Here is a 16,683-nt window from a genome sequence, read left to right on the forward strand (position 1 = left end):
GGGAAGCAGGCTCCTGGGGTGAAAGATTTTGATAGAATTGCTGCGGGGATTGAAAGGGGAGGGGGAGGAAGGGATTTCAAATAAAATAAGCCACCCGCTAACTCGCAAAGACAGGCCAGACAGGCTCAGCCCGGGGCCGGGCAGCTGAGGCCGGAAAGCTTCGCCGCGGTCTCAGGTGCTTTCTGGTGGGGGAGCACCAGAAAGGGGTTAGGTGGGGCCCCAGCGCTGGGACAGGAGAGTCAATGTACCCCACTCTATACCACGGAATCCAGCATGAAGTCAAGTACCGGCCGCCACTGCCCGCCAGCACCAGGAGCAGCCCGGCCCCCAGGCGTCTCTGCCAAGTGTCTCTGCCTGTCTCTCCTCCCCGTCTTCACGCCACCTGCTCCTCCCAGCTGCCCCCATTCAGGACGTCTGCTTCATGGCCTGCGGGGACTTGGGGTCCAGGGGCTGTGTGCAAGCAGGGGCATTGGCTCCCCCTTTCACACCAACTCGTGTCTGCAACCCAGTGGGGGACGCGCTGGGAAATGCACGGCCAGGCAGCGCTGCCGCAGGGCACACGTCGCCGGGCACTGTAGCCTTCACACCTGGCTCGATGGTGCTTCCCGCAGGGGCCACAGTCAACATGCATCCGTCCTGGAGTGGAACAGCAAACAACGCCTGGCTATTCGCTTGCTGGCGCCCCAGAATGAAGCCCCGCAGTTGGGGCTCCAACAGCAGATTTACAATCTCCCAGCCTGGATGCTGCAAGTGGAGACCCAGCTGTTGGCAGAGCTGGGTTCTCTGGAGGCCTCTCCCCATTGACTTGCAGCCGCCCCCTTCTCCCTGGGTGCTCCCGAATGTGGCCTCCGCCCTCGTGTCTGTGCTGATGGCTCATTGCTAGGGCGGGTCAGGATGAAGACATGGAGATGTACCTCTCTTGGCAGCGGGGCTCCCGGACCTGAGCTCTCTTGACCTAAAGAGGAGCTGGCACTGTCATGCGCCGAGGAAGGCAGGTGCTGGGGTGTGGTCACGTCGCTCCTGAGGAAGGCAGGCCGGTGCCTGCGGGCGAAATGCTCGCTGGTGGAGGAGGACAGGGCTGGCGAGCCTCGGGGCACAGATCTGCCTGCTCCGGACTCCAAGTCCCTGCAGGGGGCTTTGCTCTCGCCCGCTGGACAGGGGCAGGAGTGGGGAGTTCCCCGGGGCCTTTTACAACAGGTTCCCAGTCGCAGAGGCGCAGGTGGCACATGCAGCACACGCTCTGGGGCACCGAGCTCGGGGTACATACGGCAGCCCCAGGAGCCCGCGGACAGCTGGCAGCAGGGCGGGTGAGAACCTGCTCCCGTTTCAAAGGCCTCTGTGCCCGGGCTTCCCTCACATCTGCGCAGGCAACTAGGACAAGCGCATCAGGCTGTTGAGGGTCAAACAGGCTTCTCGAAGCCTGGACAGGAGCGACCTCCGTCTGCTCTTGAGGACACAGTCAGGCGGATTGTTTGGAAAGGCAAGGAACTAAGACAGGAATTCCAAGAAGGGTGGGTTTTGCCTCATTTTCTGTCTCCCTGAAAATAGGAAATAAAACTTAGGCATCCGAGGTGAGACAGCCTCATCGCGCTGGCAGGGCCTGCACGCTCTGCTCTCCATGAGCCAGAGAGAAAGCGCAGACATTCTTTAAATTGCAGTTTGGGCTCTGGTGTCCCTCCTGCTTTGACCTCTTCCTCTCTAGAGGCCCCGGCAGCCAAGGGCCAGCCAGCTGGGCAGTCCCATTGTCCTAGCGGGCTCCCCGCGCAGTGATTACCACTTGTCTGATCTCTCACTATCTGCTCTGCTGTCAAATATTTTCCAACATGAAGGGTCCAGAGGGGAAAGGAGCTTAGCTGGGCATGCTCACCCCCAGACCTCATGAGGACACTGACATAGGGTCACGGACCTCAGCCACACCGGGGCAGGCCACCTGCAGCCTCCTCCAGGCAGGGAGCCCCTACGTTTGGAACCCCCTGCAGGCCCCCCACTTCACAGCCTCCCTTGACTTACAGCTTTAGGACCAGTTTTGAGTCTGGAGGTTTAAAGAGTTTGACTCCAGAACCCCAGCACCAGGGCCAGTGCTCAGGCAAATTCCAGGGGCAGAGCCGCCACCCCCTAAACTCTGTCCTTCCAGCCTGTGAGCCCAGAGGGGCCCGGGTCAGGAGGCAGGTCCATGCTGCTGTTTGTCTGGGTGGAGCCTACTGGGACTCTTTTATCTGCCTTGCTGGCTCCAGAGCCCCAGGTGTGCGGCAGCCCTGACCAGCCCTGAGCACCCAGCTGCCTGCTTGCACCCCTCGGCTGCACCCCCTGCCCAGCACACTCTTCCCAGAGGAGGCCAAAATCCATCCAGCCACTGAGCCACGGCCGGAGCCATGGTGGTAGGCCTGGGGAGGGGTCAGTCATGCTGGCATGAGCCCTGGCTGGGCCCATGGTGGGTGGAAGGCAAAATTAAATCAAGTCTGGGGCCCAGAGGAGGTTATGGGGACCCTCTGCAATTGGACTGGGGGTGCTGGAGAAGGTCTGGGGGTGGAAATCTGGTGTGAACTTCATTTGGTGTGTTCACCTGGTTGCTGTGTGAGCTGGGGAGCTCACTGCTCCTCTCTGAGCCCCCATGTCTCTCCTGAAGACGGGAGTAAGATGGCCTATTTCACGGCATTATTTTAAGGTCTAAACAAGATCTCTAGAGGGCCCCAGCACTGGGCCAACTCACAGTAGGTGTCCAACAAATGGGAGACTTACCCCAGGGCTCCCTGCTGGGGCTTGGAGGTCAGGAAGGCTGTTGTGGGGTCTCCAAGGAAAGCTGGTGGGAGGCTGCCTCTCCAAAGCCCAAGTATTCTGGGGTCGATCAGGCCAGCTCAGGTGGTCCTTTCCCTACTGTTTGCCTGGGCTGTGTCCCTTAGAGGGGCGCCCTGCACGTGGGGCAGGAGTTTCCTCAAGATCCACCCTGGCCCCATCTAGATCCTTCTCCTTAGCACAGACGGAATTCCCTGCCTGCCCTGCCCATCTGGCCGTGAGCAGCCAGGAGAGCGGGAGGGCGCAAGTGCTGCTGCCTCAGAGCGTCCCCGTGCATGCCCTCGCCCCGCGCGCGTGCCGTCCCCAGGATGGAGGGTGATGGGGGCGAGGCTGCCCTCTGCCTCTCATCTGATGCCAGCGGGGCCGCAGGTGGGGTCAGGGCAGCCGCAGCCCTTATCTGCTGTGACCTGGCTCTGTCGCAGGTCCACGGGTACAAAGGGGTCACTTTCCAAAACTGGGCGAGGACCTATGGGTGCTGCCCGGAGATGTACTATCAGCCCAGGTCCGTGGAGGAGGTCCGAGAGGTGAGTGACCCCCTCCGCCCCCTCTGGGATCTCCCCCCGATCCCCGCCTCACCTGCCGTGACCCACGATGGCCTCAGCCCTCACCGCCTCGCTTTCTCCTCGCCCCCTGCACACGTCCACGGGCACAGCAGTAATGTTATTAAAATGCCACTTGGGCCGGGCTCCCTCCCTGGGTAGAGCCCTCAGAGGCGTCCTGTTGTTTGTGGGATAAACCTGACCCCAGACTCCCCAGGCCCCTGCTCGTCACCCCGGCCACATGTTCTTCCTCGGGCTCCTTGTGTCGGCAGGTGCTGGCGCTGGCCAGGCAGCAGAACAAGCGGGTGAAGGTGGTGGGTGGGGGCCACTCACCCTCCGACATCGCCTGCACCGACGGCTTCATGATCCACATGGGCAAGATGAACCGGGTCCTCCAGGTACTTGGGAACTTGGCTCCCCGCCCTGCTGGCTCCCAAGCTGCTCCAGCCTCTCCCCTCGGGTGTCATACCCTCCCGCGGCCTGACCTTCCCCACCTAGCTCCAGCCTGCACGCTTGCAGGACTAGCTCTAGCAGGCCTAGCTCCAGCCTGCACGCCCCAAGGAGAGGACTCCACGTGCTCCCTCAGCTCCCCAGCAGAGCCTCTCTCTCTCTCCCTGCTAGGCTTTGCCTCTTGAGAGACTCGGGGGAAAATTGCAAGTCAGGTCTCCAAAGGTGGATTTACAATGACAAACCAGAAGAACTTGCACTTAACCCCTTTGTAAGGGCAGGAATGGACCACAGTGCAGGCTTTCTGATCCAGCAGACCGGGTAAAGGAGGAGTTCTGGAGCCCTTAGTGGCTTTTTGCAAGTCTTTTTATTGGGATTACCAGGTACACAGCAGGCAGGGGTGCTGGGGGGCCGGGAGGCTGGTAGGCCTCCCAGCCCCCAGCAAGTCTTCACTCTAGCTGGGCGCTCCGGCCTTCTCTGCTTCTCTTCGTTCTTGGCTTCTTGGCTTCTCCTGGCATCCTCATGACGCTGCCCTTAAAAGCCCAATCTTAGCCCAGGTGAATCCCATCTACATCTGCCCACACCCTACTCCAGGTGCCGCCATCAGGCATGCGTTCAGGACCACAAGGATCCATCATCTATCCTGATGGCGGGAGGGCAGAAAAGCCTGACATTTTTTCCTTACCCTACACCCTTTTACAAACAGGCTAAGGAAGGATCAGAGAGGGCAAGTGACTTGCCTAGGGTCACACAGCAGGCCAATCAGCGCAGAGCTGGGCCCAGACTCGGGAGTCAGACGCCAGCCCCATGTTGACTCCCTGTCCAGGCAATTCATGCCTGCCCCCAGTGCCTGCCAGCAAACTGGGTACCAGACAGGTGTGCTTTGGTTAGGGCCCCTGTTCTCACCTGCTGGTTGTCGGCAACTCTGAGCTGTAATTCTTGCCAATGACCCCCCACCCACCTAGCCCTGCTGCAGACGTTCTGGGTTCCTCTGCCGTTTCCTTATTCACTCAGGCTGATGATCTCCACCTTGTAGAAAACATTCCGGGCAAGACATCAGCCCCAGCAGTAATTAACTCTGATTGCTAATTAGTGAGGATTGGGCCGCAGCAGTTGATCTCCCGAGCTGTGTGCCGGGGGCAGTGGCGGGAGCTGGCGCCTTGGGGTCTCGCAGATGTGGTGCTGGCCTCTGTTCCGCCCTGTGTTGGTGTGACCTTGGGAGCGACTTCAAGTGCCTGGACTTCAGTCTCCTCCCTGGGACGGGGCTGCTGCTCCTACCGCTGCACTCTCTTCCACCCGCTCCCCCCACCCCGGGCCACGGGCTCTCCCACCCCGTACGCAGCAGAGGCTCCAGGGAGATGTGCTTTCCAGGTCTCAGTGTGGGGACCCTAGGTGCCCTTAGGAGACCTGAACTTTTGTCCCAGCTCTGCCAGTGACCTTAGCCAATCTCTTCTCATCCCTGCTCCTTATTCCCTTCACCTGTGAAAAGAAAGCACTACATTCCAGAATATTCCCAAATCTTCAGCTGTCCAGAGCTCCGCCCTCTCCCCCTTGGGCTGCCTGCCATGGAGGTGACTCCGCCTGACCACAGACTGGGACAGACATGCTCACTCGTGGGGAGCCTGCCTGCAGGCAGGGGCCGAGCAGTGGCTGCCCTGCCCCGGCCTGTGCTGGTGTCTTGCAGGTGGACACAGAGAAGAAGCAGGTGACCGTGGAGGCTGGCATCCTGCTGGCAGACCTGCACCCACAGCTGGACAAGCACGGCCTGGCCCTGTCCAAGTAAGAGCCCCTCCCCGACTCCTTGCTGGGCCAGCCCCACACACCTCCCTCCCAGCCCCTCTGGCCTTGGCTCACGTCTGTGACAGGCGTGCTCCCCAGGATGTGCCCTCTCTCTGTTCTTCCCCATTGGCTCAGGGGCTGCTGCGTGAGAAGTGAAAGAAACAGGCCAGAGATGGGCAGAGCTTTCAATACCAGTCTTGTGCAAGCTTGGGGAAAACAGGGATTAAGTCTTTCTTAAAACTTGCAACAAACAGGAACCCAAACAGAAGGATATGCAAAATATCAGAGGAACAGAAGAGCATGCTGTTTGAGCCACAGGGCTTTCTGGAATATTTATATGTGGCTTCCTCTGCTCCTCCATCCACACATGCTGCCAGTGATTGCTCAGGTTTAATATCAGAGGGTGCTGAGTGAAATAGGAGTCAAACATAGACAAAGGAGTGAATTTCTAACTGTGGAATTTTGACCATTAAAAACTAAGGACACAAGCATTTTGCACATGAAAGTAGCAATCTCTTCACAATGGAAAATTGCATCCATGGAGGCCTGAGTCCTCAAGTGTGGGTGGTCTATTTGCCCCAACTTTCTTACTGTAGGCCCTGAGGCTTCACGATGAGTTTTTCACTCTGGCAAACATTCTGTTCCTGTCTCTCCAAGGGTCATGGCAACTCAAATATTGAGTGTCTACCGCCTGTAGGCCTTGTTCAGAGCCTGGAGAGGCAAAGAGGATACAACCCAGACCCGCTCTGCAGGAGCAACCAGCCAAGGGACACACAGACGCAAAATGACAAGCATAATACAAGGCGACAGCTTCCAATTCAGACAAGTGTCAGGACACCGTGGGGCCTAAGGCAGGAAGGCGTGTGAGGGGTAGCAACCAGGGCAGGCTCCCTGCAGGGGCGAGTCCTAACAGATGACTAGTGGTGACCCAGAAAAAAGAGGGGCGTTCAGGCAGAGGGAAGAGCATGAGCACAGGCCTGGGGAGGGCGTGTGGGGGGGCAGCTTGGGGCCCCGAGCAGGCGGCGGACAGTCTGTGACAGTGACGACACCAGGAGACATATTCTGTAATGACGGGACCTGGCATCTCTGGGCCCATCATCTGGGGACCTGTCCCCACCACTGCCCGCACCAGGTCCTCGCCACTCAGAGTGACCTGGGCCGCCAGGGCGGTAGGAAGAGGCCCATTAGGCAAGCTGCTCGACACACTCTCATTTCATGGGCCCCCCAACCCAGTGAGGAAGGAGACCCCCCTTTACAGACAAAGACGCTGGGTCTGGAGAGGCAGGACACTGGCCCCCTGCCTAGCAGCGGGGCGGGGTGAGGCAGAGGCCACGGCGACTCCTCCCTCCCTCCTCCCAGCGGTCTGTCAGGTCCCTCGGGCTCAGCGTCCTCCAGCAAGCGGGCCCTGGGGCCAGCCGCAGCCAGGAGCACGCCGGCCCCTGCCCTCCCTGCTCTGCGTCCTGACTCCGCGGGGCCCCTCTCTCAGGCATGGGCTGAGGTCGGCTGGGTCCCGGCAGCTGCGGGGGCGCGGAACCCTGGCCGGTCGGGCCCTTCTTTAAGCTGGGCCGGAGCAAAAGCACCAGGGCAGTAGCCGGACCCGCTCCCTAACCCTGAGATCTGGGCACAGGTTTCTAACCCGGCCTCGGGGGCCGCCTCTAGGAGTGGTCCTGCGCACCCAGAATCCTCCGCATCCCAGGGCCTGCCAGGCCGGGGGACACAGACTTTCTCCCGAGATCACTGGGGCGAGCGCCACTCGGTTTCCTTGCCCGCCCCCAGGGCTCAGGGGCTTCTGCCTTCCTGGGACGCCTGCGTGTGCCATTTGGACAGAGTCGCTCCCCGGGGGACTCAGGGGCCGCGGGGTCTCAGCAGGAGCATCGGACTGTGTTGGTGGAGGAGGGAGATGAGGACAGGGAGGAGTATCTCCCCCTGGCGCCTCAGGGGAGCAGCCTCTGAGAGGGGAAACAGGCTCTCCGAGGGGAGGGGCAGGCAAGTCAGATAAGTCACAGTCAGTTTGGGACAAGGACCCAGGCAGGGGGATCGCACTGCAGCCCGAGGACGCTGGGCTGGCAAAGTCTGACTGTGCCCTCTCGCTCCCTCCTGCCGAGCCCAGCATGGGGGCCGTGTCCGACGTGACCGCAGCCGGCGTCCTGGGGTCCGCAACACACAACACGGGGATCAAACACGGCATCATGGCCACCCAGGTGAGTCCACCTGCTTTGCAGAGCTCCACGGACTGCCAGGGCTAGAGCTCTCTTCACCAGGCCTCTGGGAAACTGGTGTCTCCCCGCAGAAGTAGGGCCAGCTCTAACCCACCCCAAGTCTCCCCCTGGCAGGGGAATATCATCCCCTTCTCTAAATAGCATCTGTTCCCAACAGACACGGTGATGACGGAGCCAACCCTTTTACATGCTGAAGCTCCCCCTGGCCTCTAAGGAGCCTCCTGGCAGCCCTGTCGAGAAGGGCGAGCAGGGTAGGGTGCATCTCCATTGAGAGTTCTGAGCCAGGAGCTAGGCAAGCAAAGGCCTTTCCAGTTAGCAAACCAGGGGGAGTCCAGGACAGGCACTGGGGCTGCTCGAGGCAGAGCCCAGCAGAGGAGGGCCTGGGTTCACACCTGACCTTCATTAGAAAGTGTTTCTTAAACTTCATGGAGAACTAATTATGGGCAAACCTGGTTTCAAAACCGACCTGCAGCCCTCCTCGGGTATGTGCAGGTGGGTGGATCACTTCTCAGGACACCCCTGTTCTCATCTGTAAATAGGGGCCTACTCCCCAGCCAGGTACAGATGCAACTACATGGCTGACCCGAGGACAGTTCCGGGTGCCTGCGTAGAGGCCGCCCCCTGCAGGGCAACACCTCTCCCCGCTCTCTGAGGGCAGCTTCCATGGCCGAGGCTGTGCAGTGGGGTCTCCATGGGGGCTGGTTTAACACCCCCCACCAGCGACATGCGGTCCCCTGCGGGCACGCCTCTGCCCTGGGTGCTAATGTCTGTCCAGAGCAGCAGCACTGGCTGGGGCTGGTTTTGCCTCCCGCCTCCACCACCCTCGTCTGTGCGACTCACTCTGGCCGCCTCCGTTTGCTCACCTGAAAATAGGGGTGATCTCGGGCTCTCAGGAGATCAGCTGCTTAGAAGAACGTACACAGTTGGCCTCCGTAAGTGCTTGTGATGGGTTTTGTGCATAAGACAAGCCCCTTTTCAGGGCCCACAGTCCGTGTGCCGTCAGCACGCAGGCAGGGGGCCCGGGGAGGGACCGACAGCCTTAGCATCCACTCTGCCGCCCAGGCCGTGGCTGGGGCTTCAGCCACTCTCTCCCAGATGGTTGTTACCCTCGTTTTACAGACGAGGAAACAGAGGTGAAGTGACACGTCTGAGGTCACACAGCTGGTAAATTCAGTGCCCACCTTCTTTCCCTCCTGGACCCTGCCGAGAGGTTGCACCCGCCAGCCGTGCGGCTCTGGATCCCGGACAGAGTCTGGTCTTACATAAAAATCGTCCTGACGCCCTTGCTCCGGCGGAGGGCCGCGCTGCCCCGTTTCTGCCAATTTCTCCTCTCTGGCCTGGCCCCGGTTAATCAGAATTAGCTCAGCTTTATCTATTTCCTCGCCCTGAGCACCCAGCCGCCAACTACACGTGTCAAAAGCAATTTCCTTCCAAACTAGCGAGGAGTGAAGCGTGCAGAAGTGCTTCAGCAGGCGATGAAGAGGCGCCCTCTGGAAGTGAGGGCCGAGGGGAGACCCAGATGAATCAAGTGTTTGCAGCTGAATGTCCTTTCCGTGTAGACCCCGGTGGCTTCTGGTTAGGGTGGCCAAGTAGGAGGCTTCAGCTCCTAGGCAAGTGGGTCCCCCAAACGAGAAGAGACATGGCTTGGTTGCGGTGGTGTCTGGAGGAGCAACAGGCAGAGGGGCTGCAGCCCCGGGCCCAGCTGCACGTCGGGACAGCGGGCAGGTCCCATGCACGTGCACAGACACCCCCCCTTGGCCTCCGCAAGGATCGGACCCCTCCGGGCAGAGAGGCGAGTTTTACTCCGACTGTGGAGCCCCGGATGAGCAAGGCGGAGGGCTTGTGTGCTAGGCGCCCCCTGACACGCTCGGCGCTGCTGCTTCCCTTTGCCCATATCCCTGTTCTGCCCCCCCGAAAACTGAGGCTCCCTCCAGCTGGTGCCTGATGAGGGGCATATTCCAGGGAGAGGTGACCCCTGCCCTCCCAGCAACACGCAGGAGGGAGGGCCCCCCCAGGTTACAGGCGCCGAAGTGTGGCCCTTCTCCAACGCAGGTGGTGGCGATGACCCTCCTGGCGGCCGACGGGACCCTTCTGGAATGCTCCGAGTCCAACAACGCGGAGGTGTTCCAGGCCGCGCGCGTGCACCTGGGCTGCCTGGGCGTCATCCTCACCGTCACCCTGCAGTGCGTGCCCCGGTTCCACTTGCAGGAGACCTCCTTCCCCTCAACCTTGAGAGAGGTACCCTGCTCAGCCCCGGTGGCGCTGGAGGGCACTGAAACGCGGGCTGTGCTTTACCTATTTTCTCACTCCTGTTCCGCTTATTAAGGACCTGAAATCTGTCAGGCGTCATGGGCATGAGAGATGATGATGACGCTGATGAGGGAGACGATGTTGATTGTGGTGATGTCAGGGACGGTGGTGAAGATGGTGATGATGGTGGATGACGGTTGGTGATGGTGGATGATGGTGGATGATGGTGGTGATGATGGTGATGATGGTGGATGGTGGTGGTGGTGATGGGGCTTGATGGTGGGTGATGGTGGGTGGTGGTGGTGTTGGGGGTGATGACGGTGATGCTCATGGTGACGGTGGTGATCACGAAGGTGCTGATGACGGCACACGATGATCTGGTGCTACTGAGGATGAGTAAGAGTTGTGCCGTCAGCAGCGGATGCTCGCACAGCAGTTGCCGTGTTCCTGACACCCCTGTAAGCACGCTCTGGGCATTAGTGCCTGTGACCTCCCCAGCTGTCCTGGCATGGACGAGTCCCATTTTACAAATGGGACAGATGCACAGATGTTGCCCAGACTCATACGGTTTGTCATTACTCAAGCCTTAGTAAGTAAGAAGTCACCTCTCTCCTTGAATCTAGTCAGAGAATCCAGGATGCAAGTGCACCATGTTCATGTCCAGTGTGTTATGACATCAGCCACCCCATGTAGTGATTTTAGGGCAATTTTAAGGATTTTCTGTGGGTGGGAAAGAGCATAGGCTCACCTGGGCCCACCCCCAGCGCTCGCGTCACCCTGTGACCAACACAGTCTCTTCCCTCCACGGAGGCCAGGTGCTTGACAACCTGGACAGCCACCTGAACAAGTCCGAGTATTTCCGCTTCCTCTGGTTCCCGCACACTGAGAACGTCAGCATCATCTACCAGGACCACACCACCAAGGTAGCTCGGGACTCAGCTGGGGCTCACACACCCTGCAGCCCCACGCCTCCCCGCGCCCCACCCCCAGACCTGCCCTCCTTAGTCACGAGCTGAGAGAGAGAGGGTGAACTCACCGAACCAGGCTGGGGGCATGGAAGGGCAAGGAAAAGCCAGGATGTGTGAGAGGCGCCGAGGACAGAAGTGTGGGCAGCCCAGGATGGGATGAAATAAAGTCCCAGGCAGCTGGGCTCAAGCTTGTCAACTGTCAGATATATCCTGCCTCCCCCCGGTGCCTCTTATTAGATCCCATCCCTGCACAGGGGAAGGAGCTCTACTGTGGCTTAGCAAAGCGGATGCTTCTCGGCAGAAGGAAACAGGCCTCACTTAAGCTGGATGTGGTCAGGGCAAGTCAGGCAGAGGCCGTGACATCCACTGTGTGCAAGGGGTTGCTGGTGGGTTAATAAAGACGATCTCTGGACACCTGGGAAGGTGCACGCCTCTGCGCAGTAAATATATAAACAAGCACCAAGTAGAGGAGGCAGGACATGGGGGTTGGCAGTGCCACCTAAAAGTGTGGCTGCTAATCATGCTGGCAGGTGGGTCAACCCTCTGCCCCACCATACACAGCCGCTCCTGGCACCCGTGTCCCTCTGAAGAGACACTGGAATACCAGGCCAGGAACTGATCACTATTCTGCTTCCCAGCCCCCAATGTCTTCAGCCAGCTGGTTTTGGGACTACGCCGTAGGATTTTATCTCCTGGAGTTCCTGCTCTGGATCAGGTAGGCATGCAAGGGTGCCATTTGGGGCTGAGGGTGTGTTGTGTCAGAGGGTAATAACGCTCCTGCCTTCCTGCAAGCAGGTTGCTTTGTCTTTTCAGTTGAGAGCAGTGTTTTTCGGCTCTGCCCACACATTCAACTCCCCTGGGGAGTTTTTCAGCATGTCAGTGCTCTGCTCTCTGGTCCACAGGTGATGTGGTGAATCTTTCCATATTGCTCTGTTTCCCACCTCCTTCCAAGACTAAAATCTGTGTTCATGCTCAGGCCCCAGGCCTGCCCTTGGGGTGTAACTATAAACGAGGGAGACGCTTCCTGGGGCCTTGGGTGGTGACTTTGCACCCAGCCAAGATATGGGGTGACATCACATAAAGAATGTTTAACTATTTCATACATACAAGATAATACAGCAACACATATTTAACTCTAAAGCATAGCATGGTAAGCACTCATGTACCATCTGCTTAAGAAATGAAGCAATACCAGTACAATTGGAGCACTGTTGCCTGGCCTCATGCACAGGAGGTTCCTAGAACGCATGAATTCAGAGACAGAGAGTAGAATGGGGTGCCAGGGCTGCAGGAGGCAGGAAAGGGAGTTGTTGTTTGATGAATGTTGCAAAATTCTAGAGACCTTTGGACGGCAATGGGAATAAACTGAATCCTGCTGAACTGTGCTCTTAAAAATGATTGAGATGGTCAATTTTGCAAAATGATTATGGGTTTTGTCTTGTTTTGTTATCACAATTAAGAATATAAACCAGCCTCGTCATTACTAGAAGTAGGATAAAGTGCGGGGAGCTCATCCTCAGCAGCTTGCAGCTATGGAGAGGGTGGTTTAGAGCAAGCCCGCCTTCCCCGAGGGTAGCCCAGCCCGCTAGGCACACTGGCTGAGCAGGTAGAGAAGGAGGCCCTGGTGTGTGTGGAGCTCAGGCACTGGCCTGGCACACAGCTGGTGCTCCCTAAATGCCGGGCACTGTGGCCACTGTACCTCCTCTCTGCCCACAGCACCTTCCTGCCCGGCCTCGTGCAGTGGATCAACCACTTCTTCTTCTGGCTCCTGTTCAGCCGGAGGAGGGAGCACAGCCAGCTCAGCCACAAGGTCTTCACCTATGAGTGCCGATTCAAGCAGCACGTGCAGGACTGGGCCATCCCCAGGTAGGGGCCAGGCTAGGCGCCAGGCTGAGGGGGCCAGTATCTAGGAGATCCCCAGGTACCTTACTGTGGCCCTGGGCCGGGAGGCCAACTGGTGAGGTGAGCCTGGTGAGGTGGCTCTGGCAGCCCCTTCCAGCCCTGAGACCCGGATTCTGCCCTCTGCACTGAATGCAGAGAGAAGACCAAGGAGGCCCTGCTGGCACTGAAGGCCACCCTGGAGGCCAACCCCAAAATGGTGGCCCACTTCCCCGTGGAGGTACGTTTCACCCAGGGCGACGACATCCTGCTGAGCCCCTGCTTCCAGAGGGACAGCTGCTACATGAACATCATCATGTACAGGTGAGCAGCCCTTTGGGGCGGACAGGATGGGAGCCAACCCTGCACACTTAAGGGACCCTCGCCTACCCCATCTTTCAGCATCAGTTCAAAGCCCCCTTCTCCAGGGAGACCTCTCTGATTGAGGCAGAAAATAGTCTCTTCTATGAGCTTCTACAGCACTTGTTCTTTATGCTTTTATGATATTTATACTTCTAGCCTATTTTATATGAATATAATCATATAAATTGATACTTTATATCAATGTTTTATATGTAAATTATATATGAGCTTGACATGACCAGCTACCATGTATGAAGCTGAATGACAGATGCGTGTACTCGCGGGCTCTGACAGCCCGGAACTCCGTGTTAGATGAATCCTGAGGCCAGAAAAGAAGATCAGCAGGCCCCACGCAGACGCGCCTTCCCAAGACTGCACCCTCTCTTCCCTAGTTAGTTACGCCCTCATCTTCAGTCTGAGGCTGGGCACACGCAGTGCGATTTCCTGCCTCAGACTTCCTTCTGCCCTCCTGCTGCAAAGCCCCTCTCGGCCTTTGCTGAAGTGAAACCCGCCTCTCCCCCGGGCCGACTGCCAGCAGGGCGTCCTCTCAGCGTACAGAATCCCCAACCCTGGAGGAAGCCCACGGGCAAGCCAAGAGTGCGCCGTTTAGAGGCATGTCCAGAAGGCCAGGGAGGAGTTTCTGAAAGACATGGAGAGGAAACAGCTTATTTCGTGTGGGGGCAAGCCTCAGCCCTCATCTGCCTGTCCGTCTGTCTACCGCTCTCCCCGCCAGGGAAGGGGAATCCAGAAGTGGGGACGTTGCCACGGGCGGGGGGCACAGCTTAACGTGCTTATTGGAATTTTTGAAAATTCTGGCGTGGACCTTCTCTGGCCCTACGTCTGACTGGCTGAGTCGGGGTGAGGATGCCCGTGGAGAGGGGTGGCCAGGCTTTCCCTTCATTGCACGAGGCGATCCCGAGGTCCCCGGCTCTGTCAACTGATTCAAGCAGCGCACACGTAGTAACGAGTGTGCGCACACCAGGGTCTTTCAAATTATTTAAGCTCGTGATAACTTGCAGATGCCAGTTAAAGGCTACAGGAGAGGTGCAAGCGTTGTCACAGCCCTTCTGGGGTGAGCAGTGAGCAGGAGCCTCTGAGTAGCCGGGTTATCCATGTCTGTTGTCTGCAGGCAGAGCTGCCCTTGACCTCCGTGGCACATGCCAAGGGATGGGCTGGGAGAAGGTGCCAGGTGACTGTGGGTGGGACAGGGCCTCACCACCTCCTCTCCCCGCCCTCAGGCCCTACGGCAAGGATGTGCCAAGACTGGACTACTGGCTGGCCTACGAGACCATCATGAAGAGGGTGGGGGGCAGGCCCCACTGGGCCAAGGTAAGGACCTCCAGGGCCTCCTGGGGCCCAGGCCGCTGCTGGGAGCCACAGCTTGCACCAGAGGACGTCGCCTTCCCTGGCCTGGTCTGGGTGACCATGGACCTGGGGCTGGGGGAGCCAAGGAGTAGGGGCACCCCCTTCCCGCACAGACCCAGCCTCAGCGCTATTTGTGTTCTGACAGTTGGGGACAGATTCCCTCAGAGTTTTCAGAGAAATTCCTCCTTTTGCACTTTCTATGATTCTCATGGGAACCGGGGGGGCAGGCCAGGTGGGGTCAGGGAGACTCGCTGGCCGACGGGAAGCCGGGGCGTCTCGGAGGGGCTGGGACTTCTGTGCTGATTCTCAGTGGAACTGGGCCGGCGGCCTCTCCCCCTCCCCGCACCACGGTGGCCTGGGGAGACTTTGTTTTCTCAACTTTTCACTGTCCAGGAACTCCTTCCCTTGTGTTTGGGCCTCTACATTATGCACATAAGTGCATGTGTGTGTGCACATGGGTGTGCATGTGTGCGTGCATGTGTGTGCCTGCGTGTTCCTTGCACGTGCATGACATGTGTGATGCGCATGGCGGGCACGGGCCTGAACCCGTGTGCTGTGCGTGTCCCCGGGGGCAGGGCTGCAGCCCCGCGGCCGTGCCAGCCCCGAGCTCACCTGCTGCATCTGCCGCTCCCACAGGCCCACAACTGCACCCGGAAGGACTTTGAGAAGATGTACCCCGGCTTCTCCAAGTTCTGCGCCATCCGAGAGAAGCTGGACCCCTCCGGCATGTTCCTGAACGCATACCTGGAGAAGGTGTTCTACTGACGCCCGGCCCCAGCCCCCCGCCCCCACCGCCCCCACCCCCACGGCGATGAAACAGACCCCGCCCTGCCCCTCTGCCCCCGCACATGGTGCCCGCCCCCCATGATGAGCCGGTCTGGGCAGGGGTGCCCTCACCCCCCTCCTCTATCCTCACAGCAGCGCTGGCAAAGACGTGACCAGCACACCCCACCCCCATTCCCGTCTCCGTGCAGCAGCACCACCCCTGTCCGGAGCCCACAGTCGCCCCCTCCTCTTTTCTCAGGACACAGGAAGCCCCAATATGTTTGTCCAGGAGGCCAGGGGTTTGGTCACGTGCGGCCCCATCTTCCAGCCAGCGCCCCTAGCCTAGGGGTCCCATCTCCAGCTGCCCTGGCCTGTGTTTGGGCCAACACGCTCTTCCCAATCGAGGGCCCTGTACCCCGAACCCCCCCCTTTTCAGACCTCCCCCATCCATTGCCCGCAGCTCGCCCTCCGTCTGGGGGGGCTTGGGGCGAGGGCTCTTCTGCCTTCTTGTTCATAAAGACCAACATTGCTCAGTCTCTGCGCCCTCCTTTCCCCTCCCAGGGGGTCCTCTGCCTCGGGGGGCTCGCGGAGCCCCGGCTCCCTCTGCAGGCACCAGGTCTTGGACTTGCCCAGAAAATGCTGTTCATGTTCCTTTTGCACACGTGGCTGCAGCCTGCCCTGGGCCGCCTCGCCAGGCGGCGGCTCTGTCGTGGCGCGTGCACCGCGCGCTTAGCAGGCGGCCAGGGCGCGGCCAGCGAACAGGACCTTAAGGGCAGACCTCGAGCAACGCCTGCTCTGCTCACGCAGCGCACGAGGGGCCGTCTCCAGGGCACGTGGGGAACCCCAGCTCTGCAAACACAGAAGAAAACCGGGCAAAGCACTTGAATTGAGGCTTCTCTAAAGACACCCGTGTGGCCAGGAGCGCAGGAGAAGGTGCCCAGCATCACCGACCGAGGGGCGTGCAGAGCGGAGCCGGAGTGAAATGGCCTGTCACACCCATCCGGGCACACGAGCGAGCCGGAAGTAGCAAGTGTGGTGGGGGACCAAGAGACTGAAGCCTTTCTGCGCTGTGAGGGGTGAGGGGGTGCAGGGGGCTGGGGTGGGGGGCGCTGTGAAGTGTGCGGCCACTGGGGAAGACGGGCTGGGCATGCTTCACAAACCTAAACGGAGCCGCCAGGTGGGCTAGCTTTGCTCTCTGAGGAGCCCTCCAGAGCAGACGCGGGTGTTTGCACATCCGCTCTCACGGCAGCATTGCTCACAATCCTGAAGGGGTCAGTGCAAGTGTCCACCAACAGAGGAAGGAGCGAGAGAATGAAT

At 59.4% G+C, this 16,683-nt stretch overlaps 1 protein-coding gene across 1 annotated transcript; it reads left to right on the forward strand.

The window, feature by feature from the left end:
• The first annotated feature begins 2,372 nt into the window (after positions 1 to 2,372).
• LOC119258270 (L-gulonolactone oxidase) lies at positions 2,373 to 15,366 on the forward strand. The gene is made up of 12 exons (XM_037526708.1): positions 2,373 to 2,378; positions 3,216 to 3,317; positions 3,605 to 3,730; positions 5,464 to 5,558; positions 7,669 to 7,759; positions 9,830 to 10,015; positions 10,843 to 10,950; positions 11,634 to 11,710; positions 12,712 to 12,861; positions 13,033 to 13,197; positions 14,475 to 14,565; positions 15,238 to 15,366. Exons 1-12 carry the CDS (start codon positions 2,373 to 2,375, stop codon positions 15,364 to 15,366), a joined length of 1,326 nt encoding a protein of 441 aa, XP_037382605.1.
• Positions 15,367 to 16,683: the final 1,317 nt, after the last annotated feature.

This window comes from Talpa occidentalis, unplaced genomic scaffold (genome assembly GCF_014898055.3).
Source record: "Talpa occidentalis isolate TD23 unplaced genomic scaffold, MPIMG_talOcc4v2.1 talOcc4.4, whole genome shotgun sequence".
NCBI classification, from domain to species: domain Eukaryota; kingdom Metazoa; phylum Chordata; class Mammalia; order Eulipotyphla; family Talpidae; genus Talpa; species Talpa occidentalis.

Excerpts from the sequence above, each read along its gene's own strand:
- LOC119258270 (XM_037526708.1), top strand. Across the intron at positions 3,731-5,463 it reads AGATGAACCGGGTCCTCCAG|GTGGACACAGAGAAGAAGCA; the intron begins GTACTTGGGAAC and ends GGTGTCTTGCAG. Across the intron at positions 10,951-11,633 it reads ACCAGGACCACACCACCAAG|CCCCCAATGTCTTCAGCCAG; the intron begins GTAGCTCGGGAC and ends TCTGCTTCCCAG.